The following is a 24,891-nucleotide window of genomic DNA, read 5'->3' as shown; positions in this document are numbered from 1 at the left end:
AGAACTATATTTTTCGATTCTGGTAAAAAAATGAAAATAGTTAAGGACTGAGCGGTAACCGGAACTAAAAATTTCACACAGTGTACGAGTATGTAATACAGAAGGTTGCAAGACTGGCCACACTTCGGACGCGTTTTGCTTCTTCTTCTTGTTTTTTTTTTTCTTTGTTATTTAAGTTGGCCATCGGCAAGAAAACAGCAAAAATACCAAATAAAATGTGTACTTACGGATTTTATCTTATCTGAACAATATAAATAAATAAATAAATAAATAAATAAACAAAACAACGAATAAGCTTATTTATTTATTTTTTTGCCACTACGAACAAGGACGGGAGAGAGAGAGAGAGAAAAAGTCACCTCGATTTATTATTCTATACAAGTGATCGATTAAATTCTAATTGTTATAATAACGAATGCAAATCAGGTGGTAAATGTGTGCATGTGTCGGGTATAGTACAAACCGTGATTTCAGGATACGGCTTATAGGTACCACGTATTAATAAACTTCTTCGTATTCACCAGGCTGGTCACCAACCAGACGCCATTATAGCCAGGGGTAGAATTTTAAGACGCGGTTATGACCGCCGTTCAAGCGGTACGTATAATGATAAAAAAATCTTCGTTACGATCGAAAGCTCTCGTTAGAGAAAAAAAAAAGAAGCGAATTCCTCGATGACAAATCTTCGTCGACCAAAAAAAAAACGTTGATCACCAGCTGGCGTTTTCAATTTGTTTCAATCAAATTTTTGGATTCCTCGAAATCTTGCGGGTCTAATTATTATTACACGATTCATCGCAATAACGATATTACAGCGTGAAACTGATACGGCTGGTTTTTTTTTTTTTTTGTTCTTATACGCGTCTCTTGATCGTTAATTTTATAATTTTTGACCGTAGTGCAAAAATTGGCAATGTAAAAAAATGTAAAAAAAGGTTGCCCTGCAATGTTTCCCAAGGAAACAGCGAGTTGACCAAAAAAAAAAAAAATAAACAAATAAATTAACACGACGACGGACATTCGACAAAGATGGAGAAGCGACGGGATTGGGCGAGAAAAAAAAAAGATACGTAAATAAATTATAACAGGAGTACGGAAACGAAACTTTTTTTTTAAATTGAAGAAGAAAAGAAGATAAAATCGAAGGGAAAATCTATATCGATAAAATAAAATCGACGACTGGAAACGAGAATCTGCACAAGAAAAAAAAAAAAAACTGATTGAGGGGTGCGGGGAAAAAAATATTATTGAGCCTGAACAGCGCCCTAATACCAGGATTTTCGAACAAAGCGAAACTGAATATTCATTAGAAATGATAATGCCACTTCAGCGTCGCGACGCTCGCCCCCGTCGGTGCACCACCACCACCACCGCCGCCGATTCGTCGGGGGGGCAATTCGACGCCGGGAGTGCGAATCATTGTTATTCAGGAAGTAACGCATTGACGGTACGCGGATTGAATTTGGCCAGGTTCTCGCATAACTTATATTATATTATATACGTATACCTACGTACGTACATACTGCATAAAGATATAGGAGGTATGCGTGCATGTATGCATATAACAGAGGCACAGGGTACAAGTACGTATTACGGGAGAGACGATGGGAAAATGGTATGATTCAAAAATTGTCGATAACGCTTGAAATGTGGTTTTTTTTCTTTTTTTCTTTCTTTCCTTCTTTCTTTCTTGCCAAAGGCACAAAAAATTGTCTTTGTCGAAATTGATTCAACGTCGTTATTCCTCCCTTGTCGGACCCGTTTATCCCGTCTTTTCCCTACATCGGGGTCCTTCAGGAAAAAAAAAAAAAAAAAAATGATTAGCGATTTTTTTACCATCGCACCCTCTGATAAAAAGTTTGTCCAAGTTAAAAGAACGGTTTTGTCAAACGACGGGACGTTCTTTTTTACACATATAAAAAATAATAAATTATATAATCAGTCGCTGAGATAATGATTAATCGTAAATAGGAAATATCAAATACCTGTGTGTATAAATTTCTGTACGCGTTGTACGCGTATCATTCACGGGATAATATTTTCTTCGTCATTCCAGAATCGCATCCCGATGTGTTATACAATGATTCGACGTCGATACACACGTACCAACATATTTTCTACGCACACCATGTGTTTTTTTACATGTATACATATACCTACTGTACAATACACGTATAATACAATTTTATACACACCACGCGTACCTGTACGTGCGTATAAAACACAAAATGATATTATTTTTAACGAGCGTCTCTCGCGTCAAACAACATACCGTACATTCGTAAATACACTAGGCGTAGTTAACGCCTCGTCTATATGTATATAAGCAACAATTGTACATACAGTGACGTGGAAAATCTCGCTTATTGTTAGTTCTTGTAAATTCAGGACGCGGTGTGCGTGTGTGTTTGTGTGCGTACGTAAGCAAGGTATGCTGTATAACCCCCCCTCCCTCACCCCTCGCCCCTCGCCCTACCCCCACCCCCACCCACGCACAGGAATCTCTCGCGTACGACTGACTCTGCCGGGTAATATGTCAATCAATCGTTGCTTTTTGAATTCCTCATTTTTTTATTCTTCTTCTTGTTCTTCTTCTTCGGTTTGTTTTACTTTTGTTTTATAAACGTATACGTATACGTATAGGTATGTATATCACACATCCGTCGGCATATGTTTGTACGACATGTAAATTCACGGTGCGATAAAATGATAAGAAAAAATAAACGAGACGGATTCTTTTTTGATAATTTTGCAATTCAAACAAATCAAGGGTCTTTCTTCGTTACGTGTATGATCTACTTACAGCAGAACGAAAACCTCGTTTTTTTTTTTAAAACAATTATAAAAAAGAAAATAAGAGCAGCTACTAAATTATAAAAACCCAGCATACAACAACAACAACGCGAGAATCTGAAATTTTTTGGTAAAACTGTATTATTATTGAATAAATTATTGTTGCGGGTAACACTTGATTGATTCACCGAAAATATGTGTTATGCATATAATTTGTATTCGCAATTGCCGTTGAAAATTTTTCATCCTCCCTCTCAACGAAGATACAACTACTGCAAGTAATAACAATTACACAAGCGGAGAAAAAATAATAAAGTTACCGCGAGTTATATTATGTTTAAATACATAATAACGATTAGAAGTATCGCGGTAAAAGAATATTTTAATCAAGTTCGGCAAATAAATATCCTTCAGATTGTAAAATGGAAAAATAAGATGTAAGTTGTATAATAATATGACGAATGAAATTCTTCACACTGTTGCAGTAATGAAATAGCACGATCAGTTTACGAAAAATTATATAACGATGCAGGGAATCTGAGAATAAGGCGAAATACTTACGATGTTGAAGTTATTCATTAGCGTTATCGCAACGAAGGATTGGAATGAAAATTGACTTTTTTTTATCAATTTTATAACGACTTTTAAGGTACCATGATTTAAAAAATATGAACGTCTCTTGTTTCGTTACGATTTACTAAATTTCATAAAATTCTCGAGTCGCAAAATAACGGTTGTCATTTCCTGAATTTGATAAATAAACACATGTATGCATAATGTGGAAAAATATTAGTACCTACTAATTGCATAACTAAGCGTCGATGAGACCTGCAAGGCGCGTTGTATTCGTAGAATTTATGGCCTAGCTAATGAGATTCAGTATCGCTATTCGACGGTCATTCGTCGTTGGTCAATGATCATTAGGCACTGGCACTGCAGGCAGTAAGTCGTGTCATTAGGTAAAACCAAAGGCTCACGTCCGCAGCGCGGATGCCGTTAAACATCGCCTGCCGAACGTCGTTGAAAATTGAAATACGTATGATGTATGCATAGTGCATACCTGCTAGGGTGTTGCGGTAAAAAAAGTAATCAGCGATATACCACCATGACGCACCGTAAAAAGTTTGTTCTGGTTAAAGGAAAGATTCTGTAAAAAGGTGAGCGTTTTGCGTTACGTTGATTTTTCACTTTTTACAATTTATTTTGTTTCAAATTCATGAAGTATCGTAAATTTCATTTCTTTTTTTCTATTTTTATTGCTTACATCAATCGTCGCAGCAATTTACGTCACATACAAGAACCAAACTTGTAACATCAAATCCCCGGTTGATGTTTGAAAAGCGTATATAACGACCTCTTCATTATTAATTCAATCTTGTGAAATAATTATAATTTAATATGAACATTTAATTTAGGTGAATAAAATTCCCGGTTGATATATATATACATACATGGATCGGCTGTGTTACGAATCGTGATCTTTGGGTTGAATATAAATGTCAGGAGAGAAATAATGATTGAAATCCTACAACGTGTTCATCACAAATTAAAAAAGAAAATTGTGAATGGAAAGTAAAAAATCTATTGTACGCGATCTTACGTAAGCTTAGAAAGCTCGTCGATCTTGAAAGAATGTTTCTTTTAACCTAAACAAACTTTTTAGGTGGTGCCGTGGTAAAAAATCACTAATTGTAATTTTTCTGCAACACCCTGATCTGTACACTTGCGGTTTTTACTATTTCAATCCCCCTCCCGTAAAAAAAAAAAAAAAAAAAAAAAAATAAAAATAGGAAGCAAGTTTTTCCACCATATTGTATGATCAATCATAGAAGTTTAAACTTGAATTTGATAAGAAACAATTTTATTTATCGGAAGTTTCATGTATACAAAATTACTATGTAATAAAAAAAATACGGTGTGATTCGATACGTACAGAAAGAATGAAAAACAAATATATATATTATATGTATTGCTAAATTCGAATGCAAGCGACAATTTTTTTTTTAACACCGTTCACCCTCTGTTTAAAAATATAATTATTACCCCTCAAACAGTTCAAATACGATATTTCAGTTCTCGTTAACTGACTCGGCCTTCACACCATAATAATATATTATTCACGCGTAAACGCGTACACTTAGACGTTCAAAATATATTCCAACAATACACTGATCGAAGAAATCAGTTTAGGAAAAACGAGATATATGTAAATATAATGGCTACTGGTCGGTCAACTGTTCAAATTCTAACGAATTCCCCGATATGAAAATTGGTGATTCTGTGGGGAAAAAGCTCTCCTTTCTTTCAAAATTATTTAAGGAAAAAAAAAAAAAAATAATAATAAAGTATCCAACTTTGGAAAGAAATAGACGTCAAAGAAAGGTTTTATTTTTATTTATTTATTTATTTATTTTTTTTTTTTCAAATAGTCACGAGTTACTGAAAATTGGTAAATAATCTTATTGAAAACATTTCAGGCGAGGTTTTTGCATAAGAAAAAAAAATTCACGCTAGCGCTTCAAGATAATTGGCTTTGCAACGAAAGTTCAAAAATTATACACCCTCCGTCTCGATTCATATTTGTCGAAGTGAATCGGGTAATTTTTGTTGCCATTAGTACCGTCCAATACGACAACAATTAATCCAATTTTCAATCCGATCGAATAACTTCTTTTTTTCCTCAATACTTTTGAGGAATTCCAACCGCCGCCCCATACATGTATAATTTACATAACGCTTTGCGAATGACACGAGTCGACTTTACACTAATGCAAAGTGTAAGCAAAGACGACAAATCCGCACGTCGTGCATAATTGCAGTCGAATCCGCGAGACAAGTCGCAAGGCTCCTCTCTCGAAACAGATTTTGCAATCTTTGCTCTCGGCTTGTTAGACACACACACACACACACACACACATGTATATATATATATATATGCACACATGACACATCAATTTATATTACATATATAAAATACCTACGCGTTAAAATAGGTACACGTACATATTACGTACGACGCAATGTTTTCTTATCGCGTTATCGTAGCCCGGTTTCATAAGGCCGATGCTGCCGCAACGGTACAAAAGTAAAAAAAAAAAAAAAAAAAAAAAAAAAAGAAAAAGCGTACACGAGATAACAATCTCTGAGCAATATGCAATACCTGATTCATTGCGCACAACTATCAACAATAAGTGTTGTACAAATATCACGGACGTATGGCAAAGAGTGACACATGCCTGTGTACATTAAATCTCACATACCCAAGTGTCGCAAAACATTACGTGTAATGATTGAGTCTGCGAGAAGAATTACAAGTTTGTCAAACGGGCTGCGTATACATTTTATACATACATACCTGTGTACATGTATAATATTCAATGATGCAATTAAAACGAACCAGACTATCCAGACTTTGGATGAGATACGCTCAAAGATGATTCACCTTCTGACATTAATACCGTCTATAAGCCGATTCGTAATTTATTATTCATATTCCGTAAATAAATATTACGTTTTGGCTTATTCGGAAGAGTGGCAGTTTTTTTTTCTTTTTTTCCTTTTTTTTTTTTATTTCATCTTCAACAGACGAATTTCAAGCTTCCGTATTTCTACGGCCATTTCCTTTACTTTTTATTCCCTCCCCCTCGGTTTTGCACCGGTGCACGTAAAAAGGGCGCGGGAGTTTTATGCGATGAATATTATTACAGGTGTATACGAGTACGTATTATAGGGTATATTGTATGTAATATACCGGGGTCGCGATAACGTGAGACCGGAAGGAAGTGCATTAGCACAGTGCCCTATAATACCCGTACCATGCGGGGAATGTGTGGTGGGGAACACGTGTATTATATACATATATATATATACACACACATGTGTATAAAAGTAGGTGTACCTGCAATGCGTACGTACATATTGTGCACATCTTAAAACACGTGTGCAATTGTTATTGTTCTTTAATACTGAGGAAGCGGGACGGGGTTGAAGTTCCGAATTTGAAGAGTTCCGAATTTGAAAAGTTCCGAATTTGAAAATTTCCGAATTTGAAAAGTTCCGAATTTGAAGAGTTCCGAATTTGAAAAGTTCCGAATTTGAAAAGTTCCGAATTTGAAGAGTTCCGAATTTGAAAAGTTCCGAATTTGAAAAGTTCGGAATTTGAAAAGTTCCGAATTTGAAAAGTTCCGAATTTGAAAAGTTCCGAATTTGAAAAGTTCCGAATTTGAATAGTTCCAAATTTGAAAAGTTCCGAATTTGAAAAGTTCCAAATTTGAGAAGTTCCGAATTTGAAAAGTTCCGAATTTGAAAAGTTCCGAGTTTGAAAAGTTCCAAATTTGAAAAGTTCCGAATTTGAAAAGTTCCGAATTTGAAAAGTTCCGAATTTGAAAAGTTCCGAATTTGAAAAGTTCCGAATTTGAATAGTTCCAAATTTGAAAAGTTCCGAATTTGAAAAGTTCCAAATTTGAGAAGTTCCGAATTTGAAAAGTTCCGAATTTGAAAAGTTCCGAGTTTGAAAAGTTCCAAATTTGAAAAGTTCCGAATTTGAAAAGTTCCGAATTTGAAAAGTTCCAAATTTGAAAAGTCCCGAAAGCGCCTAGCTCAGAATTATTTGACGGAGAAACTTCAAGTTAAGAAATGAAACTTTGAAGAAACGACAAAGTTCCGAAATGCAAGATTTCGATAATTCAAGTTCCGATGGAGCAGAATTCTGAAAAATAAAGTTTCGATGGAGTAAAATTCCGAAAGTTGAAATATAATCACGCGGCTTAGTTTGCTCGACGAGTGGGTGTGAAAAATGAGGAGAACAGAAAATCAGAATTACCAGGATTCCGAAAATAAAAATATGAAAAATCCAAAGCAAAGAAACGTCAAGGTGGTGAAATTTCAGCGAGCCAGAAATTCACGGAACAAAAAATCTTCGATCGCTTGAAACTTCGGTCTTTCAGATTTTTAAATTCTCTCATTTTCGCACTTTCGAAACTTTGTGTTATCGGAGTTACGCCCTTTCTACATTTCAGCTTTTCGGAACTTTGCACTTTCGAAACTTTCCATGTTTCGTCAAAGTTTGATTTCTTTACTTTAAATTTCGGAATTTCAATCATGCCCCAAAACTCATGGTAATATGTAATCGGTTTCATAGAAACAAAAAAAAAAAAAACGAATGGAAAAACGAGACCAAGATTTGAATTAAAAATTTTTTTTACCTTTTTTTCTGCAAGTTTCGACAACGACGCGCAAACAATAACACCGGAATTTCAACATCCTAAACACACATTAGATGCAATAAATTATCTCTTCTCTTCTGATATATACTTCTTAAATTACGACCACGATCAATTTATCGATTTATGGATTTACAATCGATGCGTCAAAACCGTGCCGTGTATAATAATACAATTTAATACGAGGCGAAATCTATTTCAATATTACGATGAAAAACATTGTTCAACGGTTAGTTTTATCTCTCCCACTTTTTTCTTATCTCTTTTTCTTTTTTCTTTTTTCTTTTTTGCAATTATTGGTCAACCCGCTGAACCGCGATAACAGACAAAAATCCACCGCAAAACGCGCGGTGCTTTGGTAAAAAAAAAAAAAAATAAATAAAAAGGGATCGGTTAGTAAAAACTACAATAAGCATTGCACAGCATCGCCGCCGGCATAATTTATATACCTGCGTATATATATAATAGCGGCAGCATCAGGCCTGTTTACCGATTGAATTCAAATTAAAAATGACACATTGAAAAAGAGTAATGTTTAATTTCTACGCGGAATCGTCTCGGAATAAATATGGTTTTTGTTGGAAACTGCGGATAGTCTCGCAAAAAGCCAAATCCAAATCACGTTCCAAATACCGGAAAAGCTGTTATTTTCTTATAAAACAAGTAGGCACACGAATCATTTATATATACAGGCACAATAATAATAATAATAATAACAATAAGTGATGCTGGTAAAATTTCAAATATATATTATTTTCGTAGGTATCGCTGTTATTATCGTTTCTTAAAACAAAAAAAATCATGTTTCTATTCTTTTATAATATTTGTTTTTCACAATCTGTAGCCTATTTTCGACATTCAAATGTAGGTGGGTATAATTTATTTGATAATTGTATATTTTTTTCAATTTGGTCGATTCAATCCACGAATTCGTGAAAATTGTGGGAATAACGAGGAACGAGAAAAAGGAGATGAAAATTCTTCTACGTGATAAGTATTCTTACAACGAAAGTGAAAAAAAGGTTCATTTTAATTTTTTATTTTATTTTTTTTTATTTTATTTTACGAGACGCCGGGAAGATCCAGATCCGTATTGTTTTTACTCAAAGTATGAAAGCGAGAAGGGAAAAAAACGAAACTTGGCAGTCCGGGATGCGTTTGAGGGGAAAAAAAAAAAAAAAATTTCAATAGCGGAACGCGGTAGGAGAGAACGAGCAACGCCGGCACTGCCGGAAGAACGAAAAGCGACTCCCCCTTTTTTCTGCTTCCGGTTTGAATTACTATCATTTCAACGAACCGAGTCGTCGCACCGCCATTGTCCGACCCGTTACGACGACGACGGTGGAAAATTATTTTATCATCGGTTTCCATGTGAAAAGAATTATAGGAATATCCATACGTGTCGGGTGGTTTGGGTTTGGTTGACTTTCGTTTCTCAAATTCTACACGGTTGTTCGTAAATCCACCGAACTGGGCTGCTGCCGGTCTTGTTGCGTTAAGAAAATGACGCGCGTAATTTCGTTGATTTTCGTACAATGGTATAAAAAAAAAAAATGAATAACAAATAAATAGATAATCGATAAAAAAAAAGGAATGAAAAAAGTTTGCAAACGGATACCCAAGGAAAACGAAAGAGGGGATCGTAAAATTTGAGGAAAGAATCCCGAGGAGAATGAATTGAAATAAAATAATGAATTTAAAAAGAAGAAAAAGGAACAAAAAAAATCAGGAGGATTCGTTCCCCAAGCTTTTCTTCCTTTGAGGAATGAATTTGACTAAAAATACTATCTTCGATGCCTATTGCTATGTGTTCTGATCGCCAAAAAAAAAAGGGTGTGAAACAAAAATACAACGAACAGCAGCAATTATCGTTCCTTAGACGTGACGCTCTAAACTGAAACGGTGTCAGCATGAACTGTCGATATTATATTCCTTATGTGGGTACGTCTAATGGATCTTTGGGGCATGACACATATACATAAATATGTATGTATGCATGTTACATAGCGTGTGCATCGATATATGCATAGTATAATACATACGTGTATGTATACATGTATATGCATCGGCTGGTTCGACGATACGGAAAATTGACAAGCGGCCAAGCCGGTAACGTCGTCGATGAGGATGCAGGGAAGAGAATCAAGTGGCGGAGAGGGAAGAAGGAGGAGGAGGAGGAGGAGGAGGAGGAGGAGGTGGAGACACGCTAATTACATGGCGACATTAATCCGTGCTAAATTGTAACAGGGTCTTCGGTATACATAGTGGTTTACTGTATACACAGTAATACAGTAATACGTAGAACGTAACTACGGAATCGGAAAACGAGCAGTAATTTCCTCGCAGCGTCGAGATGCTGGATTACCGTCGTTACATACGTATATTACAAGCGATTAAGGGATTGGATGTTGTAAAAAAAAAAAAAAAAAAACGTTGCTGTATTTTCTTGGAACTGTTGCGAAAATTTACCTTCAGCAATGAAATTTGGAGGAACGAGATGAAAAAAAGACAGAAGAAAAATAATGATGCAAATTTTGTTGTTAGTGTAAATAGTATATTGGTAATACAAATTACAAGAAAAAAAAAATGTACAAATAATATACTTATGCGAACTTCTAATGGGATGGGATACCTTATACGTACAATTACAGAAGTAGGAGAGAGGAAAGAGAAAGAAATTACTTTTATCGCTTTGAAATATGTGTAATATACTCTCGCAGAGCGCTAGGATGGGTGAAATTCTGTTCTGCCCCTTCTTTTTCACTCCGGCAAACGTGTCGTAGATCGAAATAGAAGCCATTTGTAACTGACATCTGGTGTATACACAGCGTGAAATATACCGTGGGCGAAATTTTTGCAGCAGACTAGAAGATGGGGAGAGATGTAGAGGGTAGATAAGAGAGGGGTGAAAAGAGAAATGAGAGAAGAAGCGGTAAGTTGGCGGTTTTGTTTAACGGGGTGCTCTGGTAGACTTTGAATATGGCGAATGCATCTTCAAACATCGAGACGCCTGCGTATCTCAAATACAAAAAAGGTCTTGACAGCCCCTTGTTGTAAAAAATTTCGAAGAAAAACACTCAGATAAATTTTCATTTGTCGGAGAAATAATTGAAACTGCAAAATTTACTATCGCGATTTCGTAGAATCCGTGCCATTTCCTCATTTCTGTGTAATATGAAAATTTATTGGTCACCAAAGACGTTGATACGGAAGAATTTCAAATTAAAATGAGAAGAAAAGTAATCGTGACTGATAATGATTTTATACGACGTATGATAATTAACCGTTTTAAAAAACACGCTACAAAATATCTTCTCCTTCTACGGAAATTTAATTTCGTCATATAATCTGATAATCAATTAGGTTGAATCGTATATTATCTATATATATATATAGAGAGAGAGATGTGTTTATTATAATTTAGGTGCCACCACTAGTGCGTGGTTGGCAAAGGCAGAAAGTGAACGCAGACAAGCCAAGGATACAGCGACTTAAACGGGTAAGAATATATTTTATGAATGAAATCGCGGAACGAACCGGGAGCTTCAAATATATACTATTACTGTACACATACCGTATTCGTACTATATAAATACACACGTGCATTATTATAATTGTTAAGTTCTATCGATATTATTATATATAAAAATCCGGCAATAAAAACGATAACATTATTACATCAGTTTGGGAAGAATAATTTTTTCGTGAAGATTGAATATGTCAAGAATATTATCGTCAATTGAAATTGACAATAATAAATGTATACATGTATATACGAAAATTCAGACTACTACCTTGCAAATTATTTATTTCCTTACCGGGTGCGAGGAAAAATGAAAATATAAATAAAGAGAAAGAAAAAAATAAAATAAAAAAACTGCAGCAGGCAGGTTTGTCAAGTTTTACGTAAACGAATAATAAACATTGCAAGAACAGAGCTCTAGAAACGGCTGACCTAAATTTTCCATTCCCCGAGCTCTCTTGTCGTCTGCCCCGCTTGAACATTGCAGGCAGATTTGCACTGCAATAGCAGCAGCTGTGACTGCAGCTCGAATCTTTACCTGCATCGCATTCTGCGCGCACAAACTCTTTCCTTTCTTAGTTCGTTGTTTCTCTCAAGCTGGGGCATCGCCGGTTTAAACGATGTGAGCAATTTATGTATTAAACCTATTTGTACCGTCAGGGAACGACGACGACGACGACGATGATGATGAAAGAATAAATACGAGACTATCCGTCAAATAGCGAAAACAAGAAGTACAAAGAAATAGAGAGAGAAAAACTAAAGAGACGAAGAATCATCCCTGCATTCCCCTCCAGCCCCTCGACTGCTCTCATAACGAGACACGATTGGTAATAATTGAGACTACAAGGCTGTTGCCGAGAAAAACGATTCCGTAATTGTCCATCGTTATAATGTATAATTGTAACGGAACTCGTATAATTCTGCATTGCACATATCCAAAACGCTGCATAAAGCGGAAAGAAAATTGTATAAAACTTTATGGTTTCTCTCTCTTTCTCTCTGTCTCTTTGATCGTGGGAATTGGAGGAAATCTCTCTTTCATATAGGAATTGAAAGGTAAAGGATTGATTGATTGAAAAAGTAATAATTACATGTTGTAGTAGATCGATTTTACAATTATGAAAGAGAGAGAGAGAGAGAGATTGAATGAGGAGGATGAACATCCAGCTATACTGTAAGCTTTGAGTTGGCAACGTTAAAGTAACGATAAGATTTCCATAAAGCTCTCTATTTAGTAACTTTACAATCTTCCAAGAAAGAACTCCATTAAACTCTGATAAATAAGAACATTACACTTACATTAATTCGGCAAATACAAGTCGTTAAAAATCGTTCTCTACGCTGAGAGAAATTTTAAGTTCCGGTTACCGTTCGGTCCTTAACTATTTTCATTTTTTACCAGAATCGAAAAATATAGTTCCAGGTAGAAAAAGAAAATTAGTTTTCTAGCCGTTACCGGAAAGTCTAGTATCCGTTACTATTCTTTATCGTTACGATCATTGTTGCTATATTTTCTTGCAACTGTAGCGAAAATTTAACGCTCGTGCAACGATAAATTGACGTTAAAGCCTCGTTTAACTAAAAAAGTCGAGTAAACCTCACAAACTGATTCTGCGTTGCGATAACGAAAAAAGGATCGACGATAGCGCAAAATGGTTAGGCGTACCTCGTTTTTCCTAATTCCAACAACATTAGTTACTGCGACGAATGAAATTTTTCTCACTGTATAAATTACAAGCATAGTAATAATTCACCCACCAACGTTACGTGCATACGGCCATACTATACGACTCTCGCAACGTATCTGGGTAATGACCCTAGTACGCCAATGTTTGTTTCAATATACTCGTACCTCGGAATTGATTCGTTCCGGCTCAGTAGCCTAGCCTAACGCGGAGTCCGACCTGACCTATCCCGAAGATAACCGATTCCCGAGAAGAGACTGAGAGAGTGAGTGAGAGAGAGAGTGAGTTTTTTTTACGGGAACCAGAAAATCGTCGCAAGGTTCAAGTTTTGTTCAAGGAACAAGATAAAGAATTTTTTCATCACCACAAAACTGCGTACCAGAATTTTTTTCGACGTGATTGGTCAAATATTTACGAATGTAGCAAAGCAGCTTGACATTTGCAACTCGATTTTTGTTTTTTTGTTTTTTTTTTATTTTTATTGATTTTTTTTTTTCAACTTATCGTCGTAAATATCGCCACCACGCTCTACTGCAGCGAGAAACGTATATGAGGTGCTTGTATTTTTTTCTTATAAGAAAAAACAAAAAAAAAGAGTAACAAACGATACAGCTTTCCAATACGTTTATTTCCAATAATAATAAAATATTCAGGTTCGTCAGTGAAATTTCACGACATTCCATAACTTTTTAAGGCTCGCATTTCATGAAATTTAGGAATTTTTCAGGTTTTGTTTTTTTTTTTTTTTTTTTTTTTTTTTCATGTGGTCAGACACCCTGGTAATACACAATACACATGTACCAGTGTTCACAATTTCATACACATAATACACGCATTAGATTTGTCCAAAAATATCGTTCATTTTTTTCCCCGAAGTCACATGTTAATATAATAATTGTAGGAACAGGAAATAATACGCCTCTTGCAATCTGAGCCCTTAATATCGATATATAGTGGTTCCTGAAAGCAATTATCCATTTTCCATTGAACTAAATAGATAGGAAAAAAAAAAAACGCTCCAATATATTATATCATTTGATGCAGAAATAAAGAAATGGCACAAATTCTACGAACTTTCTATCGCTTTTTCGTATGATCCGTGCCATTTTTTTATATCTGCGTAAAATGAAAATGTAACGGAGTGTTTTTGTTCAAAATTGTGTATAAAAAATGACTATTAAGCCTTTTCTCGGTGTTTTTTTTTTTTTTTTCTTCCAGATACGCGAACTCAGATATCGGAGATATAACACGTCAACGTCGGAGACACGACCATCGACACCCCCTTAAAACACTACGACTGTATTTATGTAATAACGTATATAATACAGGTTCAAAATTAATCCTAAGACTGAATTTAATATTTCACACACGTCACTCGCCGTCAAGCTTTACTTATTTTTTTTCTTATCTTTCTTTCTGATCTTTGAAACAATGATGATTGACTGACGTACGTGCATACATGTACATAGGTGTATATGGATATACTAATATATATACACACACACACACATATAGCGAGAGTTTTTCTTGAAAGGAATCGCTCGATAAAATTGCAACTCGTCTGGTTTACAGGTAAATAAAAATTTTTTGAAAATTTTTACTATCCCGGTAAAATGACTAGGCTGGAATAAAATGGTCGCTCAGCTTTTCCGGGCGAGTAAAATTATGAAGAAAAATTGTTAAAATAAACGGGTAATAATTGTCGAGCTATATGGTTTTTACGAGAAGAATTCACAGTGAAGATGTGTGTAAAAACGTATGTAGAGATAAATAGAGAACGTAGAAGAGCAGGCCGGTAAAATGTCGAAAAAGGGAATAGAAGAGAAGAGGTGGATGGAAAGAAGAAAAATGGTGGGGGAGTATTTTTAGACTTTATTACGGCGGGCAAGCAAGACGTCGGAGAATGAACGAACGCGACATGCCGACGTCGATAAATCGATACGCGCACATACGTGTGTCTGACATGCATGCATATACATATATATATATATATATAAACACGTGTACCATGTATCAAATCCGTAAAAGTAGGTACAGGATGAAAATGTAAGGGAAGAATTACGAGGAGGAGGAGGAGGAGGAGGAGGAGGAGGAGAATACGATGCAAGTGCATTTCTCCATCATCATACGGCGTATATATAAGACGATTAAAATGCTCTCCCTTCGTTTTTCAATACATAAAACAATACTGTGTGATATATAAAGAAATTGAAATTAGTATTAACGTTAATCTAACGCGATACATTGATATTTTGTAATCATGGTATTGAAAATTTGTAACGACTTTATAAAGGAGTTTAATTTTTTTCGAAAATATCGGTACACTTTGCTTTTTTTTTTTTTTTTAAATAAATTAGTCACCTACTCAAAGTTTGAGAGATGGTTCACAGAGTTGCGAAATAATGATTTTCCTTAAAATTGAATCGTTACAACATTATATGTAACTTTGAGAACTTTGCTCTCTTAATAATATTTGCACGTGACAGATTAAATTATATGCACAGGAAAATATGTTCTAGCTTTTGGAACGAGATCGCGATAATTCGTGTTCCGACAAATTTTCTCCGATTTTTTTCTCAGTTAGAGAGAACGCGATAATTTTTGTACAACTTGTTTCACAATTTTTCTATAGAAAAATTTTACCCACTCTTGTGTGTATTCTTCTCTTCTTTTTTGTTCCATCATTATATATATATATATATATATATGTATTTATATATATATATATACGTAAACGCTACAGGATATAATTAAATTAGAAGGTGAAAAATTTGCCGAGATTCAAATTTAGCGTTTCGGAATGAGCATAAGTATAATAACGTGTGTGTGTGCGTGGGTTATATCAGCTTTGCCGCGGTGTTGATTGTTAAAATAAACGTAAAGTATATGTATATTATAGATATTAATAAAACGCGCGAAGAGGTGTTAAATGCAGACATCCGACGTACAAGGATATTATACGATAATAATACATGTGACACAAGTGCATATGTAACAACAAATGTATTCGTGTAAAGATGACTTCTCGTATCCGAGAATATTGAAGTCAAAAATCGAAAAATTTACGGGAGATAATAAAAAAAAAAACAAAAAAAAAAAACTACTCGGATAGAAAAACCGAAAAATTCTTTCGTGGGCTTAAACACGTTTTGAAAAGAAAAATATAAAGAAAAAAAAAAAAAATCACTCGAATGGAACAAATGGAAAACATAGTTAATAGTGAATTGATAAATCAAACGAGTAAACTTGTCAGTAACGATTCTACAAGTGTATATATTAATAAGCAACGGACATTCCTGGCTTATGACTAATTCGTCAAACATTTTAACATACGCACGGAGCGGCGGCGATCACGTACGCATAAAATCTTTTCATCCTAATCAACGGGTCGATCGCATGTATTATATGTATACAATATATGTATATATACACATATGCACATACGTTACACGTATACATAATTACATATCTCGTGCACTTCCGGCATACGATATACAACCACGTACAATTCAACGCGTCACTTTGTCGTTTCGTCATTTAAATCAATTTCAATTCATTTTTTCAATCTTTTGTTTCTACTTCCAGGCGTCGAATGAATTGGGCAGTAAGAAAAAAAAAAAATAAATAAAAAATTACAGCCCCCGTGCTCGAATCGAATAAATCAAGTAATTATGTCTCTGACAATGTAATTGAGAAATATTCAATAATAATCGGGTTCGTAGATGTTGTTGTTATTATTATTTTGGTACGATTCAACGAGTTTTCTATTATTATAGTCAGTAATTACAGGAATTACAAAGGTAGAACAAATAATTCGCGGACTCAAAAATTTTGGGAAACTTTGGAGAAAAAACGAGAAAAAAAAAAACACCTCGAAACACATATTCCATGATAATCGTTCTACACTAAAATTTTCTCAGGTTATCATGTGTGTCACTTAACCCTTTAGAAATCGGATGAAAATTAGATTTTCGTTTAACTTTTGTGTTGAAAAAGTATAAAAATTCATACATTCATCCTGTAATTAAGCGACCTCAAAAACGATAATTTACCAAATTACAGTCAAACCGATGTAAGTAAAAACGTGTTTCCTTTTTCAAATCCCCACGCACGTGACATGACAGAAGAGTGTTTCAATTTATATATCTGGAAAAAACGTGAATAGTTTAATTTAGTGTAATTTAATTTAGTTACGTTTGGTTTGGTTCAACCTGCGGCAATTTATACCGACCCAAAAAAATATCAAGAAGAGGAAGAAGAATAAGAGAGCTTCTCCGTAGACTTCAAATCTCCATATTCAATGCCTATAGGTAATATCTGCCAAAACTATTTGGCCGCCCGCTTCGCAAAGTTTAGTTACACAAACACATAGACACTATGGATATGCCTAAGAATAACGCTTACGCGGTATGTAAATAAACAAGGTTTTTCATCGCTACCGCTGGCCGAAGGAATGACGGCCGGCAGCGCGAGTAGCTAGCTGCTGCATGCCGAACCACGGAACGAAATCATGAAAGAGAAGGGAAAACGAAAGGAGAGGAGAGGAGAGGAGAGATGAAAAAGAGACAATTTTTCATCGAATACTAAATCTTAACGATAAGCAATTATTTATTCACGTTTGCCATTTATTTATACCTCATATAATGGGAATCGGGATGAGAATGAATGAAAGAACGAATGAATGAATTCGTGATAAGCGCGGGAGTACAAAAAAAAAAACAAAAAAAAAACAAAAAACAAAAAACAAAATGAATTATAAAAGATAGAGGGGGAGAATTATGTATGCAACATATATATATGTATATATATATGCACAGTATATTCATATTATAATTATATAATTTATGAACTGTAAGATAAGACAAGCGTACGCTTGTAAACTGTGAACAACGGGAGAAAACTAAACGTATGAAAAATATCATTGTTAAAAGAAGTAAGACAATTTAAGAAAAAAAAAACACGCGACGAAGCCGTGTCGCGACGAGATAAATTAGTTAGCTATAAAATTGTGCGATTCGTCGACGTCGAACGTAAAAAGTATGTATATGCAAAAACAAAGAGAAAAAAAAAACAGAAAAAAAAAACGGATAAGAATATAACCGTCGATAATTAATGATAGTAACACTGTAGCATCAATAAAACGCACGTACTATATCCATATATATATATATGTATAACATACAATACACATGTATAATTACAACTGATAATAATGATGATCCAATCGCACCATAAAAATTAACATATGTGTGTGTGTGTGTGTGTGTGAGTGTGTATTATGTAAGATACGAATCTTGGCGTGTAAGATGGATTTACAACATTGTATTAAATACGAGGTGACACGAAGATGATAACGCGATACGTTCGCACATGTATTATAGATTAAATTACATAGATTATGTACATATATATATACATACAAATGCAAATGTATATACGTGTGTGCGTGCGTGTGTGTGTGTTTATCACGTGTGGTATAATTGTACGAAAATAATTATTATTCGATGCATCCTGCAACGGACAGAGAGGATAAGAGTATATACATATGTATTTATATGTTCATACTAATAACTCAATCAAAGTCTGTAAAGTGTAAAAAGCTCTTGCGTACATACGGTATAAAAATAACGTTAAATTTAATCCTCAGCAATATTTCAATTATTCAGTCGTTCGTATATCGTCAATTCACATTGCATTGCACGGAAGTGAAAGGCGCGTTACTTGGACAGCGCTGTAGCTGTTTTAAATAAATCAATGACATAGATCGGATACGGAATTTTGTGGAAAATAACAATAATAATACCGATGATAATAATAAAGACGAAAAAAGAAGAAAAGAAACTGACAAGAACGAATTCAAATGAAACAAATAAAATCACATCAGTCTCCAAAGTTGTAAATAAATTACGAAAAATTGAATAATATTCGTACATATGTATATACGCGGCATGCGCACGATTATCACTGATTGGATAAATCAGAGAAAATATATCACGATGGTGCGAAGAAGGAGAAGAAAAAAAATTTGATTTTTTTACCACCCGAGACACGAGAAACGACTAATTGCGGATACGTAACATATGTCTTCGAAAACTTTTTCTCTCTCTCTCTTTTTTTTTCGAACACAAACAGCACTAAATAAAGATCTCTGAACCGAGGATCGGGTGTCGTGTGTCGTCTCAAGTCGTCATCCGGTATGATCTGTACGTTCTTATCTAGCACGAGATATAAAACTGATTTTTATCATAATTGGTATTATTATTGTCGTTGCTGTTATTATTAGAGATGAACCTGGCCCAATTGTGCAAAGCTCTAATTTTTCAATTCGAGTGCGCATAGCTTGTAGTATATATTACACACACACACACACACACACACACACACACACACACACACACACATCGTGTTGTATCACGTAGCGTATGAATTTCTAGTAGACGTAGACGATTTTGTGTGATTAGTGCAGTAATTTCAAAGGACATATGAATAATAATCAGCGTCGTCTCTGTTGTAACGGAGAATCGTAATCGTCGTTCTTGACGTGTAATAACGAGGGTATTCAAACACAGGCGACCAAACTAAACCATACCAAAACCAGACCTAATCTAAGGATCTACAAATTTCTAATTATTCAGGGTATACAATAATAATAATAATAGCTTTCGAGCTTTCAAGCTTTCACGGGGGGGGGGGGGGGGGGGGGGTGTCAATGGTGATGGTATTTCAGACTGTATACTCTATACTCTATACGACGTAATACATCCAACGTCTTTCCGAAATATGTGAACATGAATCATTCACCCCCTCGGACATCATTGTCTATGGAAAGATTGGGTTGGATCGGTTTATTAACCAAAGTATAATTAATTCGAGGGACAAGAGCGTCTGACTTAGAGAATTACGACGCCTTGGATATTTCTCTCAGCGAATTTTCAGACTCCGTGATATTGCGATATTGAAACTAACGGGATGGAAAGATGGGGGAAAAAAAAAAACGATGCTTATAATCGATTAAATCGCTGATGCAGCGATAAATTTTCTCGACAAAACGCCGAGTTTCGGTTATTTTTATCTTTTTGCGCCGCGTGTAAATGAAATTTAGTGAAACGTTGTAGTACGGGAAGTAAAGAGTTTTTTCGTGTACGAAATAGAGTCGGGTCGAGTTCGATCGGTTATTTCCAGTGGTCGGCGATGACGTCAGTCTTTAAAGCTAAAGAAGAACGAGAACTACTCGACTACGGTTTAGAGACTGGCTGTTTAAACTCTCGTTCGCGGCAAGTCGCTCGTTTAACAACAATAAGAAGGCTGTGAGATATAATACGTAAAAAAAAAAAAAAAAAAAAAACGATGTCATAATTGCTAAAAAAAATGTACGACAGAGTAAAGCATGTAATATAATAAATAATAATTCGCCTGATTTGTAAACCGTTTCAAAATATCTCTGTATAATTATAATACAATTTCAATAATAATATACATATATACATATAGACAGGGGGACAAAAATTAAACCCCGCAGTTTAAATAATAATCGCTGTTGTACAAGAAGAATTGCGTATCATTTAGTTATTCAAGTCGGTTCAATTTTAATTCCGGTGTTTCAGTCACTCAGTCAGAGACAGCCGCGAAACTTTCGCTCCGAACAGCCACGCGGTATATTATATATATATATATACATACATACGTTTATCCTGCCTGCATTTACAGTTTACACACGAATTTAACCGACGCATAATCGCATACCATTGTCCTTTCCTGGTGGAGAGAGAGAGAGAGAGAGAGAGATGGGAAGAAGGAACGACAAACAGTATAAACGATTAAGCGGAAGCTGCGCTATTCGAAGTCACGGAGAAGAAGAAGCGGAAGAAGAAGAAGAAGAAGAAGGGTGGAAAAAGGTAAAGTCAAGCCGAGTCGGAGTGTAAATAAACAGCTGGTATGATGAATGAATGAATGAACGGAACACGTTGAGCTATTAAAGTAACATTCTTCAAGAATTTAGAAAGAGTGAAGTTGCCGTGAAATTTGATTAGAATCTCTTTAATTGTAAGTGAAATCAAACCGACGGTGATTATTGTAACCGTACGTTGATAAAAATTTGAGAAACGTTGAAAAAAAAATATGTAAATATTTCTTAATATTTAACCTGATGTAGGTGATTTTTACCGTGCAAGGTTAAAGAAAATATGTTACTGGGTGAAATTTCAGAAATAATAACACTCATCGACGATGCGATAATTAGTAACTCGTGACACGGATCAGCACAAAATTTAGATAATTTTTTTTTTGTTTCAGTTTGTATTTAAGTAATGAAATTTTGATTCCATACATCGAATAATAACCAAAATCTCAATTTATAACTTGTAAAGTTTTTTTTTTTCTTTTTTTTTTAGAAACCAGAGCGATATCTCGAATTTTTAAGAAAATTTACCCATCTTCTCAAACATTTATTGCAAATAAGAACTGAACGAACTTCGGTATCTCGCTTAAGACGCGTCTATTTAAAAATTTGATTCCGTTATTTACAATAAATGTTTGAGAAAATAGATGATTTTTCTTAAAATCCGAAACATCGTTCTGACTTCTTAAAAAAGCAAACTTTGATCTAACAAATCTATTATTTTCTTTTACTAATTGCGTGGAAGAAATCAAAATTTGACATGTGGAACTCGGACTCAAAAGACGTGTTGATCAATCTTATCAATTCTTATTTCCAAAACTGTAATTGCAAATTATCCATGTATTACATCTAAAGCTTCGATCGATCAATTGCAATTAATCTCGATCGCAAATACAAGTTTTCACCAAATCGAGTTCCGATAAAAGGGAAAATATAGGTCGGTGGAATAATCAATCAATTATATAGTACAGACCTATATTGCAAAGAATCTTTACTTTTTAACTGTATATTTACAGTTCAGTTTTTCACCAGATTTCATCGATCCAAGCTTCAGATTACACGTAATTATCTTATGAATTATAACGCGCAAATGTACGAAATATGTTTATAAATTGAAACCTGCGACCGTTCGGCGCGTTACGTTAACCGCAAGGCTTAAAACGCGATTTCTATTACGATTTCCTAAACACTGTCACGTGACTTGCAAGTGATTCGTTAGCAATTATTTCCCATAGTTTCATTCAAATTTATACGGATTGCTTTCTAGTTAATTCCACGAACATTACAGTAATTTTTCAAATTTCATTTGTCGTATTTTTGTAATTTTATTTCCGCAATTGTTACGCGTGCAATAAATTCATTGCCATTTCGTTGAGTGAATCGGAACAACGTGAACGCGATGTTAAATTCGGAAATAAATCGTTATTTCATCATTTCAGAGCGGTAGCATTTAAAGAGTTGAATTTACGAAAATATGAATACGTTGCAATTGACTTTATTCCGATTCTGAAAGTTGTTATTAATAACAAATGAATCGTTAGAATAACGCTAGACCTTTTCATCCTCGATTAATACGAGGCTGAAGTTATTCGGTATAACGTTAAAAAAAATCACCAATGCGTAATTTTATCCAATAACTTTAAAAGAGTTGATTTTTCACAATAAATATACGTTTCGTTTATCACGCATAAATTCCCAAAGATGCTGAGTAACGATTTTTCCATAACACGAATCTTTACGAGTAACGTTTCTATAACTTCACCTTTGTGAATAATTAATATCGAAATCGAGTAATTAGCAAACATTTCGCTAAAAATATCGCCGCTATTTTGTCTCGCTACTTCAATTAGTCATTCGCTGTCAGAGCAGATACGAGGTACCTGTTTACGAATCTGCAAGGCTTCGCGATCTCTGTCTCTCTTCTTGTTCTACGAGATAGAACGATAGAGAGAAATAGAGAAAAATGGGAAAATAAGAAAAATATAAAAAGAAAGCGTAAGCGTAGGTTGTTGCAGAGCGCGGTCGTCGAGGTGAGGAGAGGAGAGGAGAGGAGAGGAGAGGAGAGGAGAGGAGAGACTCGACGCTGCTGCCGCTATTTCTATGAATGAAATAGATTCCCTCCCTTCCTCCCTTCCCGCCAACTTTCAACCTTCGTGAGTCTCCGCTCCGTTTACGTCCGTATCGCTTCGACCCAACGTAACGTAACGTAACGTAACGTAACGATCTTTCGATTATTATGAAACCCGTGGGAGTTTCTGTTGACATTTTCCTTAATCCTTGATCCTAGATTCCAAATCCTGAATCCCTTTCTTCCTCATTTTCTTTACTCTCCGACTATTTTTTTACGAGGTAGAAAAAGTTGGTAACGTTATCGTAACAGAAATATTGGTGAAAAGAAATTACCAAAATCTTCTTAATTATTGCAATGATTTTTAAGGAATTAAAATATCGATGTACAATTGTGTTTTGTTTCATTAGCGCGTTTTGACCGAATTTCAGTCAATTCCAAAATCGTGAAATAACCATTTTTACTCATCGACAATCCAACTTCGACATATATATATATATATATATATATATATATATATATATATATATATATATATATATATATATATATATATATATATATATATATATATATAAAACACGTTTTGTTTTAATTACCGAAACTTTTCCGTATCAAAACACAAGTAAAAGTAAACTCGGCGAAGGGTGTTTTTTTTTTCTCTCTCTCTCTTATTTCTCAACTTACAACTGAACGTTGTGCAAAAACAAAAAGAGCAAGCAAGAAACACCGTTTTTTTTTAGAGAAAATTGTGTCAACCGAAAAGACGTGGGGGGGGGGGGGGGGGGAAAGAAATAAAAAAAAAAGAGGAAAAATTAAAACCGTCGTTGAATCGAAAGTTATTAACAAAGACGAGCGATCTCGCAAGTAAACAACACGCGAATATCACCTAATTAATTAACATACCTGTTGCCAATGATCCTCGAGCGAGGGTTGGGCGGAGAAATATCCAGTATCGTGGATGTCCTGCAACTCCCTGAATATGTTTCCACTCGGTAGGATATCCATGGTTGCGTTTGTGTCACAGAGAAACCACCGAGTAATAAAATTCGCGCGACAGGCGACGATCGCGACAATGATATTATCTATTTTTTAAATAAAATAAAAAACGTTTTTTTCAAAAAACGCAACTCGGATCTTGCGAAATACTTTTCGAACGAGAAAAGAGAGGTTGAAGAAAGAAGGAACGAAAGGCGAAAAAAAAAAAAAAAAAACAAAAACAAAAACAAAAAAAAAAAAACGAACAACCAAAGGTCGTCGAACGATAACGTGAAAACTAGAATAAATCGAGAATCACTCGCTCTTGTTCACTGCGTATATAACCGTTGATAATCGGTTTCACCACCCGATGATCGTCGATGCACAAAATGTTGCCGGGCGAACAACAACAATAACAACAACAACAATAATATTTATTATAACAGCAACAGGAACAACAATCACAAAAACAACAACAACAGCAGCACGTATCGGCACTGACAGCATCCACGCACAGACACATGTGTTTCGTCGACGAGGCAAAGGTGTCCCCTTCCCCTCCCCCGCACCCCGGAAAACCCTTTTCTTCGCCACCCCCACCCCCACCCCACCCCCCCTCCCAACCCCTCCCCCCCCCACCTCACGGCAAAGGGTTATTCCCCGTTGTCCCTCTTTTTTCGTAAGAGAGCGCCGGCGGAGAAGTCGGATGGATGCGGGATGAG

The 24,891-nt window shown here is 35.1% G+C and overlaps 1 protein-coding gene across 1 annotated transcript in view; it reads right to left on the bottom strand.

The window, feature by feature from the left end:
- The window catches only part of LOC124211575 (Krueppel-like factor 6), a 218,841-nt gene extending 194,452 nt beyond the window's left edge, over positions 1-24,389 (bottom strand). Inside the window, exon 1 of the mRNA XM_069133327.1 lies at positions 24,098-24,389. Coding sequence (XP_068989428.1) covers positions 24,098-24,199 — 102 coding nt within the window. The 5' untranslated portion in view covers positions 24,200-24,389. The remainder of the gene's footprint in view (positions 1-24,097) is intronic.
- Between the last annotated feature and the right edge of the window lie 502 nt (positions 24,390-24,891).

Source organism: Neodiprion pinetum, chromosome 2 (genome assembly GCF_021155775.2).
Source record: "Neodiprion pinetum isolate iyNeoPine1 chromosome 2, iyNeoPine1.2, whole genome shotgun sequence".
NCBI classification, from domain to species: Eukaryota; Metazoa; Arthropoda; class Insecta; order Hymenoptera; family Diprionidae; genus Neodiprion; species Neodiprion pinetum.
The sequence above is the reverse complement of the archived record's forward strand: the minus strand, read 5'-3'. Positions and strand labels throughout refer to the sequence as shown.